Here is a 15,950-nt window from a genome sequence, read left to right as displayed (position 1 = left end):
GGGGTCTCGTGAAATCACTCCTAAAATCCTTTGGAACCAGGTCGTGCCCCCATCTCACTGTGCACAGCGTGCTTCTACAAACAGGGAGGCTAAAGAGGGCAGGGAACCCTGAAGACTTAGTGGCAAATACACTAAAGAGTCTGATCACCGCCTCCCGGGCACCGCCAGCCGCCCCTGTTCCGCGCAAAAAGCGTTTTGCAGTTATCCCCTACTCGCACAACACCGCACATCGCCTTAAGGGACTCGCCTTTCGCTTCGAGGTAGGGGTAGTGTTTAGCAGCAAGCAAAAGCTTTAACAAATCTGCAGAATGGTGAATACCCCACCCTCCATGACCCAATGCAACAAGAAGCACGGACAGCAGCTTGTTAAGCGTCGGAAGAAGGTGGTTTATACCTTCCCTTTTTCGTGTGGGGGGGAGTATATAGGGCAGACCGGTAGGGTGCCTAAATGACCGCCTGAGGGAACACTCGCGGGAGGTGAGCGAACCTCCCGACGACTCCATGCACCCAACAGTCGTACACCGTATGGCGTGTGGCGGTTGTTCGCCCAGATACAAAGGTACGCGCGTATTGCGAGGACACCGGCAAAGATTTGGGAAGGAAGTCGCCGAATCGTACGCCATTAAGAACTCGGTCACTAACGTTGTTTCGGCTTCTCTAGCCATTTCCTACAGGGAGATGAAATCCCTCCGTCCCAAACTGGACGGAAGCGACCAGAGGCCTTTAGGGAAGGCCGCGAATAATCCGTTTTCCCCCTCCTTCTTTTTCAACCCCCTCTTCTTTTTTTTCTTCTCTGCTCCCTCCCTTGAACCTGCTTGAAGGCCGTCGTTTGAACGGAGACGAAATAAATGTTGAGAGTTGAAAGAGTTGTATGTGTCTGTTTTCGTCCCGAATTTGTGTTTATTCTTTCCGATTGTTTAAATAAAAAACATGTCTGCATAACTGACGCAATCAACGTACAATTAGTGTCGGAATCTGTTAGTTCTTTATGTCGGGAGCTTTCCGCTACTAAAAACTTCTTCATAGCGCCTTGATATCCCATTTATCGTTATGCAAACTCCATTACTTCTTGAATCTTTATGCTAAAACATGCATTTAGGAGCGTCTCTTTATTCAGATTAAGAGAAAAGAAAAAGTTGCAGTCTTATGGCGCAGGTCAAAGGTTGTCATCACCGTGCAAGGTAGAGCCGGCATCGAGGCATGCAGTATATTAGACAACACCACTTGTTTTAATGACCGACATCAATATAATTGAACGGGGACAAAATTTGCCAACGAAAATAAACGACTGTCTGGCATTTTGTTAATGCTTAAACGTCGTAACTCTAGGCCCAAATTACGTCGGAACGCCCTAACACTGAACATCAATATTAATATAGTATTTTTCTTTGGTAAATTTCTATACTGAACCGCGTTCTATACCCTCTTGCGAGTAGTCCAATCCTGCCTATGTGTGTTTGTACCTCCACTCCGTGCTTCAAATGAACTTGGTTGTTTTTATGAGCCCTGTCGCACAACTATTTCAGTTAAAAAAGCGCTTATTTAATATGTTTTATTAAAACATTTGTACGCGACTTATAACGCAAATACATAAGGCAAGCTTCGCATACATGAACTTTGTTTTTTTTTTCCATCGTCACAAGAAAGATTGCAGACCATGAGGAATCAGACCTTTTAACTTAAAGCGGAAATTTTTGATTTAGAACAACTTTCTGAATTTAGTTTGTGTCTAACACTTATTCTCGTCATTATAAAAGAACAGATTCATCACGTTTGAAATCGCCCCACGAAAGTCGACTAATTCGGTCCAACCGTGCAGCCGCGCTATTGAGTGCATAAAAGAATACGTGAGCACGTTTTAACATAAACAGCTACTGACATTTAGACAGGCTAATGTGTTTCGAACCCATCGGTCATACGAAGAATCAGAGCTTGTCTTCGATTTTCAGGGCTGTCGAGATGCTAGCAGAAGTTCCGTGTGTGTGCCGCACGCAACGCTTAAACATTCAAAACTCCGTGCTTGCACGCAAGTATCCAGCACCGACAGCGCTAGGAGTAAACTCCATTCAACGCGACTGTACACCATCGACCAACGAAACCTAAATAAAAGTTTGAAGGCGAAATCCGAACTATAGCAGTATTGATTCGTACTATAATGTTTTAGTCGAGACCCTTTTACCACCGAGAATTCGATCAAGTCTTGGAGTCCGGTCGGTGCGTCTTAGCGTCTGGAAACCGCCAGAGATAATCAAATTTCTTTGGCAGTTCTGTTATACGACAGCGAGAAACCCATTTCTTCATTCGGATTTTGTTGTATGTGTTACGCTTTTTTTTTCTTGGGTAACAACTGTGTAATGTCGCGGAACCTGTGTCGTTCTGAGCTCCCTACATAACTTTGCTGCGTTTACTTTCACAGGCTAAACGAGAGAAGCTTTGGGTATTGTTGCACAGTTTTCTCACTTGGGTGTTCTTGAGCCCAAAGACATTATTGTAAAACCCTTAATGTTTCTAGAACACTTAATTTTTGCAAAAAAAAAAATTCTAAAATTTAAGGGCACGCGAAAATTTTGATCTTAATGCGTTTCAATGCAGGTGTTTGGGATTCGTGAAGTTTAGTGACCGCGATTATGTCGACTGTTACCGACTCGCAAAAAATAGGGGCCACGAATATAAAGGGTTTTGCAGTATATTCTACTCGAATGCTGAAAGACTCCGACCGACGCCGAGTCAACGTCAATTTGAGTTTCGCATGCCACTGTCAAAACAGCGAAGTGTATTAAGAGAGCATGGAGACTCGCGGACTTTACATTTCGGTATTGGCAAGCCCTTGCACAACCAAATTACATTTCGAAAACCTTTTTGAGCGTCCAGGTAAGAAAACCGGTATCGAGCGTTCCGCATGTGAACCTGTTCAGTGGAGGTCTCGTGAATATTCGTCCATCTGCCCAAAATATTCGGTTGCCCGGGCCTAAAGCTACTGAGTAAGAACTCGTTCTACTCGAGATGTGAGTCTGACAAAATGGTCGCAGTAAGAAGGTAGGCGTATTGAAACTCTCCTCATTTACGCACCCAGGGTGAGCGTAGTATAGTGTAATTTCATAACACCCACTGAACCTTCTTGAAGTGCGTGATGAAGGTCCTTTATTCTGGACGAACTTTTGCAGCTTCATTGCACCAAGTCGTAACTTGGAAAATAATGAAAGGCGTTCACGAGGTGGGACCATTTCGGTGTGATGCGCGCAGGGATGATGCGCATGAAATTTCACTCGCTCATTGTTTCTGGGCACATCGCACTTTAAGGATCTAGTCGTATTATGAGGTGCGCGTCAATGATTGGTATTCCAGTATCTTTTAGCCGTCATTGGCTATCTCCGGGTGCTCTAAAAAGATAAACTCAGACTTTTTTCTAAAGATTCATGACAGACTAGGAAACGCAGGTTGCGACTTATCATATGCATGCTCCTTGCTTCGTCATTCGATCTTCTTCGACCTTGGTAATCAGGGAATGACGCAATCTCATTGTATGCAATGGAATAGTGAGATGCTAGAGGACTTGCCTTATCTTGCTTTTCTTAAACTGTCAGTGACTACATAGTCGCTGACAACTTAAAAAAGGCAGGGCGTGGACGGCTTCCGGTCATATTCACATTGCTTCGCACGGCAGCCCGTGAAATTGCGCCATTAGCCATTGAGAATGCAGAAGAATGATTCACGAAGCACGAAGCGTGAATGTTTCTTAAGAAACGCGTTTCTTAAGATTTCAGTGACTCTAAAAAAGTTCCGTCACCGCGGTGTTGTCTAAAAACACGCTGATCCGTGAATGGGCAAGCGCAGAGGAGATGTGTCCCAGCGCTTGACCAATCTCCTGGCGCCTCAACATATAGGACGATTTACCACGCCGCCACGTTATTAAAATAAGTTTTTTTATTCGATCTTAACTTAAATGTTTCCTACAAAAATGTGTTTTATCAAATATGATAAAATAATTTCGTTAATAAAAGTGCCTACCTATAACTGCTTGAGCAAATAATAGCGGATATAAAAAATAAGACACCTTCTTTCAATCGTTCTCGTGTACAGATCCGGACTTCAATTACATTTTGTTTCTCGCTTTTGTTTAACTCAATTCTACTCGTGCGGCCGTGGTTTTTCTTATTTTTTTATACCGCCTGTTCAACTGTCCATTCTTCGATAGTTCCCCACTTGCGTTCCTCGTTCAACTTTTATCCCTTTTCATTTTATTTTTTTTTTTTTTTTACGTCAAAATACGAGATTTGAAAGCATGTAGTGTTCTGACCAGCGCTTATCCTCTGCCTTCGAACGACCGTCGATGGACAATAAATGTGGCTCGGAGACACCGGGAAGAGGGCATCGGGGTTCGAATGAATAATTGATAGCGAGTCCGACCACCGGCGTCGCAGTCGCCGGTGTTGCGTTTCTCCACTCCACGTTATAGCCTGAGCCCCCTAACACCTTGGCGACACGCCACCCGTATGGGTATGCCACGCAAGACATCGCACTTCCCGCCTTTTTTATGCTTTAGTTTTTTGCTGGGGATGGGAGCAGCATGAGAGCTATGCGACATTAGACCTTTTGCCGAATTATTCAAGCATCAAAGAGAATGCCGGGAACGTAAGTATATGCGCTGCGCGTGCTGGCGTTTTCAGCTTTAACTGTTCGAAAGCAAAAATCTAAAACAAATGGCATTTCGCACACCGGCTCCCCGGATACTTTATTCTGAGTATTTACCTCGAATATTTTATTTTGGAAAGGCGAGCACATGCAGCGCCTGTACCTACGTTCCCAACATTATCTTTGATGCTTGGGTAATTTAGCGAAAGGTCTATTGACCGCTTTTGCTTGAATTCTCATGCTTAGATTGGCGTCGGCATGGACGTTCTAGAATCCTGCATGCTGACCTTCGAGAACGCCTAGGACTTCAAAGGATCGTGCGACGACTTTTTGCGCTTTAATTTAATGCCGCCTGTAATTAATCCTCGACCTATAAGTCTCACCACTATAACCTGTGAGACATAGATTAGTCTCCCTCCGTACAATGTTAATCGAAAGAAACAAAACAAAAATGACACGAGCAAAGTTTACCTCTCAACTCGCAGCCCAAACAAGCGCCACGTGATCAGGGCCGGCTTGCTAGAATTAGTAATTGTGACTTTAGCTGGAATCGGCGTGTCAACTAATGTGTGAAAGAAAGCACTGCCCAATCTCGCGCACAAGCGCAGTGGCACGTGAGGTCGAGTCTCAAGCGCTCGCGCGCCCCAGGCTTGGAAGGCTCTCTTTCACGCAGTCTAAGCTAAGACCGATTCTAACAAGCAGGCCCTGATGCCGGACTGCACTTGAACTCCTTTTCAGGACCATTTTTGGGGTGTGAAAGAGCTGCCGTACTGGAGGTTTCCGTTTTGTCAACAAATTCATCTATACTATATGTAAATACTATGCAGCTTTCCCCTGTACCTTTCCATAAAGTACGTTCCCGCCGCTGCTTTGATGATTTCCGGTTATTCTTTACGGATCCATGAATGCTTGATGCTTACGTCACGAGATGCCTTAGTCACGTCACAGGAAACCATTATCGCCTCACTTAACACAGGGAAACGGGCATAATCACCCGTGGTCGGTTACTGCAGCGCATGTCTAGCTCTGACCACGGATCTCATGTTGCAGTAACTTGAATAGAAGGTAATTACTATTTTATTAAAACACATGATGCTGAGTAAAGACATTTAAAAGAAGTAGACAAAACAGTTGAACAATAAACGAATCCAACATCCGAAACAAAGCTGATTCGTTTTTATTCAGTATTCTCCCCAGATATACTACTTCTCAATTCACTGAAAGCCATATTTGACGTCATTGTTACCTAGACATGCTCAAAACTAGCTTCCATTTATCGCTTGTCCAAGACAACGATCCTGTATGGGGATAATGCATGTTCAACATGCATGAACGTGGGTTTCAGTTGATCAATTTATGTTTACTCGTCAGACGAAAATGGAGATCTTGTTCTGAGCATGCGCTACAAACAAGGATCTCAAATATTGCGTCCATTCAATACCCTCTAATGAACTTTGAAAAAACGCTGGAAAATCACGTGGTGTCGATAGCCAAGGTACGATGACCATGCTATTTAAATATCATTAGCGCTTCTCCTAATGGATATTTTGCATTAGCCTCGAGTTTCGCGTGCCTTCCGGGTCTTAGAAAGTGCCGCAACCACTCATTCACACTGGAATCAGATCCGCGTTCGCAAAGCGGTTGCGAACGCGGTTGTATAGCGATTCAGTACAATGTCACGCGCACTTGATGTCATCGAGTGCGCGCGCAATTGTACTGCATCTTTACGCGACCGCGTTCACAACCACTTTGCGAACGCGGATCCGCTTCCAGTGTGAATGAGCGGTAAGTGAGGCTTACCTCCACCCCTAAATGTGCAGCTTCTGGGAAGCCGAGAAGAACGACGGCACGCGAGGGGGCAGAAGCGGTGGCCGACGACCCGGCGCTCGTGACAGTGCCACGAGCAGTTTGGAGCGAGACATGGGCAAGGACGGCAGCAGCAGAGCGACACGCGGACGATTGGGCGGACTCCGAGACTAACGGCCGGGCAACGCAGCGCCACGAACAGTAAAACGTTTCTGCACATATCCTCGTACGTGTGACTTCTAGGGAGGGCGAACCAGGCAGGAACCGATTGGGCAGCAGTTTGATAGAGCGACCCACACAAATGGCGCATCCAACGTGGGGCCCGATTGGTCTGCTGCTTGTTCCGTTCGTCCCGGGGAGTCACACATATCTATTGAGGGGACAAGCAAACATTGAGGGGACAAACATACAAAAAAGAAGCTTTCTGTTTCTGTTTGTAAGTCTCTCTCTACGCTCCTGGTTGTAATGGCTATCTTACACCAGCTGGGCCGCTTTTTGCGCTGAACTAGTCGATAAAATAGTAGCAAATCTCTTTTAGTGTACATTTTCTTAAAAATTTACTCGAGTGCAATGGCTGGAAGATAATGTCCCGAAAGGGTAATCGAACAGTCTAGCACCGTTTGTTTGTTTGAAGTTAATCGCAGGGAGATCATTCATTACTGTGAAGTTCGATTGGTATGGCAGTAAGAGTGACTTCGTTGTCATACTTTGCACGCATTTATGGTTTGCTCGTCTGGCTTCTTTTTTTTTTTATGTAATATTTATATAGTTCAAGGTCAGACGAAAATAAAAGAGGAGGGTTGGAGCATGGTTTTTACATGTAACCCCCCTCTACGTTTTCCCAAACGGGGACCATGGTATGGTTCCTGAACATGCATTTTTTTTCAGTACACATTCCTTGCTGATTTTATTGTTAGTAAGCAAGACCTACAACACTTAGCTGAAACTGTATTCTATAATAATCTACTTACATCTGAAGTTTAAATTCGCGAGGAGTTGCTCGGAAGCCACGTTATGCCTCATAGTGGCATGACGGGTGTGTTAGTTCAATACCTTTGGTTTCATTGCCTCAGAACTTTGTATTTGAGTATAGTAAAACATAGTTGTGTTCGCGTTTAGTGGCGACTAGCAGAAAGTTGTCTCTAAGCTTGACTATGTCCGGATATTTTAGTTTGGGTCTGTTCAGGTAAATCGGGTCAGGCTAGGTTGGGATAGCTTAGATTAGATAAGCTTAGATAAGTTTAGTTTAGGTTATGCTATAATAAAATAGGTTGCGTAAGGTTATATTAGTTTAAACTATGTTAACCAAGGTCAGGGTTGTTTAGCCTAGACTAAGTTTGGTCAGGCTTAAATAAAAAAATGAAATAGCAGATACTAGACTAGGCTACTCCAAAGTAGACTAGACGAGACTAAACTATATGACGCTAGGGTAGTTAAGGCTAGGCTAAGTTAGGCTAGGTTAAATGAAGTTTGGACGGCTTTTGATGGCAGGCTTAGAGAAATTAATGTGCGTCGTTTTTTGTCACAGCGTGGGGGGCAATCCGGATTTATTTCATTCCTGTTGTCTGGGCATGCTGGATGATCTGGCCGTAAAGGGGGAAGGGGATCTTTTGCCTTGTCAGGCACGTCAATGCCTTCTGTGACGGCCCCCCCAGACAACTGTATTCCTCAATGGTTCTCTCAATAAACTTTGATTAATTGACTGCATACGTCCTCTAGGCACACCTTTGAAGAAAGTGGCGAAGAAGCATTGAACTGAGCTGTGAATCCGTCGTGTTCCTTCAGCACCTCATTATGGTACGTGTCCCGCGCGTCTGTGCAACGATGATTGTCAGCCCTTGTGAAAAACGCGAAGCGTGATTTGTATCGAGGCGCGTTTTAATCGCCAGTGAAGGGGGGCTCATGCTGTGAGAGCCTGGCGGTCTGTCTTTTAATAGGGCGGTGCAACCATTTTTGTACTTTGCGCGAATACCGCTTAGAACGAATCCCTGGCGTTTATGACCAATAAAACACGCGTTCCTTTTTTTCGCTAGGCAATAAACGTAGCAGAACAAATTAAACAAAGCGAGCAGCGTTAAACCCCTCAACTCGCAGCCAGAACAAGCGGCCACGTGATCTGGAGCCGATTATATGCCGCCGATGTTGATCGTAGCCACACGCCGGGGGTTGGCAAAGCGCAGGACACGCGCTGAGTTCCAGACATTGTTATGGCTCGGCTGTTGTCGTCGTTGCCGCGATTGGACACGAGTGACACGAGCCACTACCCGAATGCTTGTCAAGCTCTTGATTATCACGGGGCCAAATCGAGTGGTCATGCAATGCTTGGGTTCAATCTATGAGCCGTATTCAATTATCGTCACTGGGGGACTATGCTAACGTTGCACTATGCCGACATTGAGATCCCCACGTTACGTCATCAAGTTTTGAGAAAGAAGGGACTGAAAGAAAACGCTCGCTTTTATTCTCGAAATTACCCCACAACAAAGAGGTTTCTTGGTGAACGGCGTTGCGTGCCGGTTTGCTTGGGACCCACTAGTACCAATAAACTCGTGTAAAGGGGGGAAAAAAAACATTCCAATTGAATATTGTTGCACCGCCCCTTAAAAGACCTCGAATATTTGCAAACATTTTTGTATGATTGGGGAAGCAAAGAATTGAACGACTTCTATACGACGTGCAAATTCGTCTGCTACTTGCGATACCTCGGGCGTTTTTTTACCCACAAATTGCGTTCACGTGCTTTTGCCCCCCCCCCCCCCCCCCCCCAATTTCAACCAATGACGGCGCTTCCTTGACTGTTTCGTCATCGCGCGTTCTCTGCGGGTTCTCTGTGGTACCCTTTGTTTGGCGTGCCCGCTCTTCTCGCTCCAATGCGCCGGAGTCGCATTTTGGAGCTCTTGCTGGCCGTATAGTCGGTACCAGTTCGAGAAACGCAGGGCGTGGCGTGTCCCGAGCGTCTCATTATCGCTCCTCAGCCAATGGGATTACCTCATCGAGCGATAAGAAGGCCGAAGGACAAATCACGAGGCAAGGGGCGTGAACGTGACAGGCTACGTCCGCGACGAATCTGAAGCTATCAAAAACATAGAGCTTTTCCGTGTTGTAGACACCTAAGAAAGTGCTAACATATTTCGAAAGCAGGTAACTGGAAGGAGGAAAAATACGGCACTTTGTGTTGCGGCTAATGCCGTTTTTTTCGAGCAAAACTGAAATCCTCCGATCAATTACATTAAAAAAAAAAGTTTTATGTACGTTGGAGTATATTTATGTGCATCAGAAGCCAAAGCACACGCGCACTCCAGGTATCTCTTTCCCGTTTATTTCCTATTATATACATAGTGAGTTACATGAGCGCTTTTCTGTCGTGTACAAAAGTCGCATAAATAAGCCAATGAACGCAGTAAAAATTAAAATATGTGAAAGATTTGGGTGGCGCGTTTATCATGCACAAATTTAGTGAATGCGCGTTCCTGCGCCGCAAGAGGCTTAAAACCGGTCTGGTCTCTCTCGGTCTAACTCGGTTGCATATGTGCGAATGGCGCTTTAATCTTCGAAGGGAATCGCGGTGTGTGCGCGAAACGCGGAACAAAATTGAGCAAACATGCAAACGCACGCGCTTCTTCATACAGATAATGCCCAGGATAATACCAGAGATGATTAGTGGATAGAGATCTAAAGCTAACTCTTCTTCTTCTCCACTGCATTCGGCGAGCGCGTCAAGGCCCTTTTATACTCCGACGTCGAGCGTAGCGAACGCGGTGTAGCGCAACGGACAACAATACTGATTGGTCGCAGGTATCGAGCTCCTGCTCACCGGCCAATGAAACGCGCGCGTTCTACGCTACGCTGCGCTCGCTGTGCTCAATATCGGAGTATGAGAGAGCTTTTAGAACGCGGAACGCCAGCGTCTGGCGTTTGGCTCTCGCATTCGATATGCGTTCGACGAGTGCAGGGAAGACAAAGGCAGCTAGAGTTAGGTCTACCCATTAATCCTTCCATCCAGAGCTTGACGTTCCGACGTCCGCGCGCAATCTGGACTTCTCCTCTTCATCAGTTTCTTATTGCATACGTTTGCTTTGCATGCCCATTTTCTCCGGAGCCAATGTGGCGAGCGACACCACACGGGAAAGCGGCTGACGGAAACATTAAAGTCGTCATCGACTGACCGGGTACAAATTCCAGAGGGGAGCTTTCAGCTGCCTTGACCCTAATATGAGCATTCTGTCAAAAGAATTACGTAAGAATTAACATCGAAATTATGAGTACTAACAGCATACGCAAGCGTACTTTGCTATATTTCGTTATCTGCTGGGCTTTCTTTTTAAATTTGAACTTGTCTAGATCATTCGCATAAACTAGGGAAGCAAAGAATGCGTCGTGCGTGCATCATGCTATGCTTGGTTACAGGAAACTTTGTGTGGTAACCGATGCGCTGCAGGCAGCACACAATCATGCCCTCCCCGGGTTATCAGAATGATCTAGACAATTTGAAATTTTATAGGAGAGAGAAGAGAAAATGTGAAGAGTATATACTAATGAAAAGTTTCCATTGGTAGTGATTTTCCGGAGTGTGCGCTTAACTCCTTGGATTCCTCGTGCTTTTGACTGCATGGTCACTGAAGTAACATACGTAAGTTATGACGTCGAAATAATCTACGCACATCGCGAAAACCATCTCTATAAAACTTGTACTTCTGGGCGTGGACACGACAGTTTGAATCGGCATGACAATCTCGAATCGCTCAAACAAGACCACAAAAAAATCAGGATTGTATGGAATCCCGGACGTCGGCGTTGGAGTCCCTACGCAGGAGTATAAAATCTCGTGGTTCTTGGAGTTCATCTACAAGCGATTACACCTCTCCACGCGAAACTGACCTGTCATTTTCACGACCAAAAGTTGTATATACATGATATTCACTAGAAATAATGCAACACTTCGCACTTCGCCTGAAGTGGGAGGAGTCTCACGCTGCGGGAGGTAACGTCAGATGTGTCACATGCTGCCTTATCGCGAGGGTAGGAAGTTTATACGGAGCGCAGTTTCGTCGGTGTCTTGTGCAGGGGTTGTGGTGACATCAAAATGACGAGCTCTGATTGGCTGATTGAAGGATTGTGGGTAGACCTTAAGGCAGCTTGCCTAGAGGTCTTCCCTCTCCTCTTCAATCAAAGCCGATCAGGGCTCGGCATTCTGACGTCTGCCCCACCCTTGCAAAAGAGCAGACCCACTTGCGCTCCGCATTGCTTCCGCTACGCTATCCTTTAGCTGCTGTGCAAAGTTGTGACATCATAAGCCCGTTGTGCCATTCATTGGTGCCGTTATTATCTACCCTATGACGGCGTCAGATCAGTTGGGGAACGATGCCTTTTATTTCAGGAGCCATCTTCTCGCGTCAGTAGTCACCTGCTACCGCAGGCTCCCTCCCTTCAGTCATACTTCAGCTGTTTGCGCTTCCGTTCGTTTCGTCCCCATGGCGTCGAACGAATATACGTCGGGCTGCGATCCTCATGGTGCGCGATTGGATTCCCCGTTGAGCCGCTTTATACATCTTGTTAATGAAAATGTTTTAGGGCTAATTAGTATTAAGAATGATTAAGTATTGCGAAGTGTGCCTTCTATTTGCCTTGTGTGCTTCCGAACTGCCTGCTATGGGTTATGTGGGCTTTATGTTGCATTCGCCTGCGTGTCACGATTGTTGGTGTAAAGTATCGATTTTTCTATGCACATAAGATGTACATCCTTCCCAGATGACGTGTAGTCTTGTCTCAGCAGAACCCCTCACAAAATACGCTTCTCCATAGCATTTAAAATAAGCACTTTCTAGCAATGTTTTGTATTTCTGAGTTGACCAACGTGCATCGACAAGATATGCCTAGGAAACTTTACTACCGGTGAAGATTACTTTGTTCTTCATAAAGTTGATATTTATCTTTGTTTTATTAGTGGAATAGTCAGACTTGACCAATAAACGTTTAACGCCGAGTCTTAACTGGCTCACAAGAAAAGCGTCGAAGGGACGGCGCGCACAACAACAAATAAACACTGACGTCAATATTTTGTGAGGGCCTCTAGCATTACGAACGGGCCGATCGGTATACTATGTATTGAAGAACAGTTGTATCCCGAAAGAAGCTTACAACAAAATATGCCCAAATAAAAAGAAAGCTGACTTCGTTCGAAGGAGCGGTTCGCCTGTCTAGGCACTCACCATGCTTTTAAGGTTAAGTCGATTTGAAACGAAGTTTTCCTATCAAAACAGAAACAGAGTAAGGTCGATGTTGTAAAATGTTTGTACGTACGTCAAGCTGTCTATTCGAAACCTGAAATCGTAGCCGGCCGTAGAATTTGAAATGTTATGCTTGCGTCATTCTAGTGTGCACTTATAGTGCTTTTTCGATAGTCGGCTCAACCGCGCCGTCTTTTCTTTCTTTCTTTTTGAATGTCCCTGTGTACAAACTGTTCAATTTGTTTTAATGTTTTCAAGCTACTCATTCTGTGCTTTCTTCATTGAACGATTTTTTTTTTCTTCTGTACAGCAACGTGGATTGAGCAAAGCGGGTGTGTCGTCACTTTTTGCGCCCCCGGTTGTAGCTTTTATGGTTTTTCCCGGTCGACAAACCCACAATTGTCGATGATGTTCGGTTCTCGTGGCATTTGTTCGCTGCCTGTTTCTCCGTGGGACGGTCGGTGGCCGGCCGCTGAGCCATGGCTCTTGCGTGGCGGTGTTGGTACCGCGCTGGCATTGATTGTGTTTTGTGGCGGCTGGGTACACGCCCACTTTTTGAGAGAAAAAAAAAAAACAATGGGAACCGCATTTTGGGCCGAGAAATAGACGCCCTAAGCAATATCGATCACGGGTTTGCTTCGTTCAAATATTGATTGGTTGATGGTTTATGTTTTGAAGGGTTTTGATTTAGAGGCTGCGTACAACTTTAGAATCATTCCCATCGCTCTCAGTTTTTGTATTGAATTTCGCGAGGTGAAGTTCTTGAGTTTGTTTATTCGTTGGCTTAGTAACAGTGTTGTTTCGTTTCGTCTCGCCAGCAACTTAGAAACTGTTCGGGCATTTTTAATATCAATGTACTTCTTGTTTTGCTGTGTGCGCCACTGAAAAGTGCCTATTTCAATGTCCTCCATATGCTTTCCCGTATTAAAAACTAAGTCTTGTAAATTTTCAGTTTATTTACAAAGTAGTTTTATCGCATGCTCCAACATTGTAATCGCACAGTCGTAATTACGGCTGAGCATTTTAAAACGTCGCCAGCACAAACCAGACAAGCGCATCTGTAAAGGTCGCTTCTTGGCACACGTAGCCATATTGCGGTGAAGCTCACTCTACACTTCGTGAGGAGGAACCAGATTTATGCGGTACCCATGACAAGTAATCTAATTACTTATAATCAATTACTCTCTGGGGTAATTTTGTAATCATTCAAATAAAGTATTAGGAAGTAATCACAAGAGTAATCTGATTACTTCTGGAAGTATTAAAATTACTTGTACCTTTACTATCCCCCGCCCACTTTTCTATGTCGCCCTTTGTTTGTACAAGTTACCAACCAAGGAACGGTCGAACCAAATTTCCGACAGAAGAAAACTTTACCAAAATTGGTGGATTGAGAAGATGAGTGCTTTTGAACACGGTGATTTTAATGGCGGTACGAAAGACCCGTGTTCAAACCAGCAAGAATATATGTTGTTTCGAAAATTTGAATTAATCGGAAAAGTAACGGTCATTTTTTCACGTAACGGCCAATTCTTTTCATGTAATCTTTTCGATTACTTTTTAACCAAAAGTAATTGTAGTTGTAATCAATTACCTTTTCGAGAAACGTGTGAAAGGCTCTGTGGATCCTGCTTAACACAAGGTGCCCATTGACACAAAAGTTAAATCTCCGTTCTGGCGGTCATATCTGACGTAAAACAAAAATCCAAAATCTTTATTTTAACTATTTTACTATATGGATGTTGTTTTTTTTTAGCAAGGTTGTTGTAGGCTGCTTTCGAATGAGTACTAAAATAGAACTTCTTGAAATATTATATATTCAAACATAATACTAGGCATTTATTGCACCTGTAACTTTTTTTTTTCTTTGAAGGAGGAGGTAATTAGCGGTCGCAAAATGAGGTGGGAAACCAAGTTTTGCCTTCCCGTAATTCGTTCAACGTGTCCATCTTGTGCGCCGAAGAACAAACTTCCCTTTTCACATTGCAAATTTTAGAATGCCGCTTCAATCAAAGCCATCAATTATTGCGGCTTAAAAAGAAAACTATCTTGATATAATTATTTTTTAGAACTACAGCGGCCAAACACCTCCATCCGGCTGACCTTTTTTTTTTTTTTCGTGAATACAAAACAGGGGCGGAAGAAAGTCAATTCGTGTTTTGCAGACTATTTCACATTTCCCCCAACCCACCCTCCCCAAACATTCCCCAAAACACATTCAGCGTCACCAGCAGGCTCAACCAACTGCACTCCGCGCGCGCGCGCGCGCTCCCGCGTGCACACAACAGCGCGTGCCGCGCGCACACAAACACACGCACACGCTGCAAACCCCTACGTCGGCGCCTCGGCGGCGGCTCCCGCGCACCGGGATACGGGAAAGGAAAAAACTTCGCAGCGTCCGAATCGCGACACCGCGCGCAAGACATGACCTAACAAGAGGCGGCGTCGGAAGGTCCGAGTACTCACATATCTTTTTTGGGGAAATCCAAGTCGGCCAAAGTCGTCGAGCTCCAGCAAATCGCCCAGAGTAGGCACAATCGTCCAAGGAGACTCGCCATCTCGCCATACCAGACGGCCACTTTTACCCTCGAAACCCAGGGCCCGCTAAGCCTCGACACCGGGCGGCGAGTTTCGGGCACTGGGGACGAGCAACAGAGAGCGCCGCGGCGCTGCTGTTGCTTCCGGCGGTGCGAGGGAAACCGGGTCGACGCCGAGTACTCCCGCACGCCGGCAGGTGCCGCCACATTACGGGAAAGTCGGGATTCCTGACTTCGCTCGCTCGCTGTGTGCGGCGAGGAGTGTGCAATCCGGGAGGGTAGTTTGCACGTTTGTTTCTGCTTGGGGGCAGGTCTCTGGATCTTCTTGCATCGAAGCAAACGTTACCTTGTTTGTTTTTTTCTTCTTCTTAGTCTTAGCCAATGGAGCTCGTATCGGAGTCCATTGTTTGTTCCCCAGAAGGACCACCTTTTGTGTTACGTGTTTTGTCAGCGTATTTAGCCCATCAAATGCAGAGACGATGAACCAAGTTCTCGGGTTTGAACAACTTCATGAGAGGAAGTTAGACTTCGTTATCGTCGTTGTCTTATTTATTATTGCGCGTACGCATCTTTCTTTCCCTTTTCTATTTACCTTTTACGTATGTGCCTGAGGGTCCGTTTTATAGTAGATATATACCTTTTTTTTCTTTCACCCGGAAGGAAGGTTTAAACAAGTTCCAGCGTGGTCGGTATTGTTAAAACCTGAAGATCCGTGCGTGGCACTTTTCTTTCGACTGCTTTTGCTTTT

At 45.2% G+C, this 15,950-nt stretch overlaps 1 protein-coding gene across 1 annotated transcript in view; it reads right to left on the bottom strand.

The window, feature by feature from the left end:
• LOC115310117 (voltage-dependent calcium channel subunit alpha-2/delta-1) overlaps positions 1-15,194 on the bottom strand; it is a 405,214-nt gene extending 390,020 nt beyond the window's left edge. The window contains exon 1 of the mRNA XM_042291392.1: positions 15,132-15,194. Coding sequence (XP_042147326.1) covers positions 15,132-15,133 — 2 coding nt within the window. The 5' untranslated portion in view covers positions 15,134-15,194. The remainder of the gene's footprint in view (positions 1-15,131) is intronic.
• Between the last annotated feature and the right edge of the window lie 756 nt (positions 15,195-15,950).

Source organism: Ixodes scapularis, unplaced genomic scaffold (assembly GCF_016920785.2).
Source record: "Ixodes scapularis isolate PalLabHiFi unplaced genomic scaffold, ASM1692078v2 PGA_scaffold2__306_contigs__length_199485367, whole genome shotgun sequence".
Classification (NCBI taxonomy): Eukaryota; Metazoa; Arthropoda; class Arachnida; order Ixodida; family Ixodidae; genus Ixodes; species Ixodes scapularis.
The sequence above is the reverse complement of the archived record's forward strand: the minus strand, read 5'-3'. Positions and strand labels throughout refer to the sequence as shown.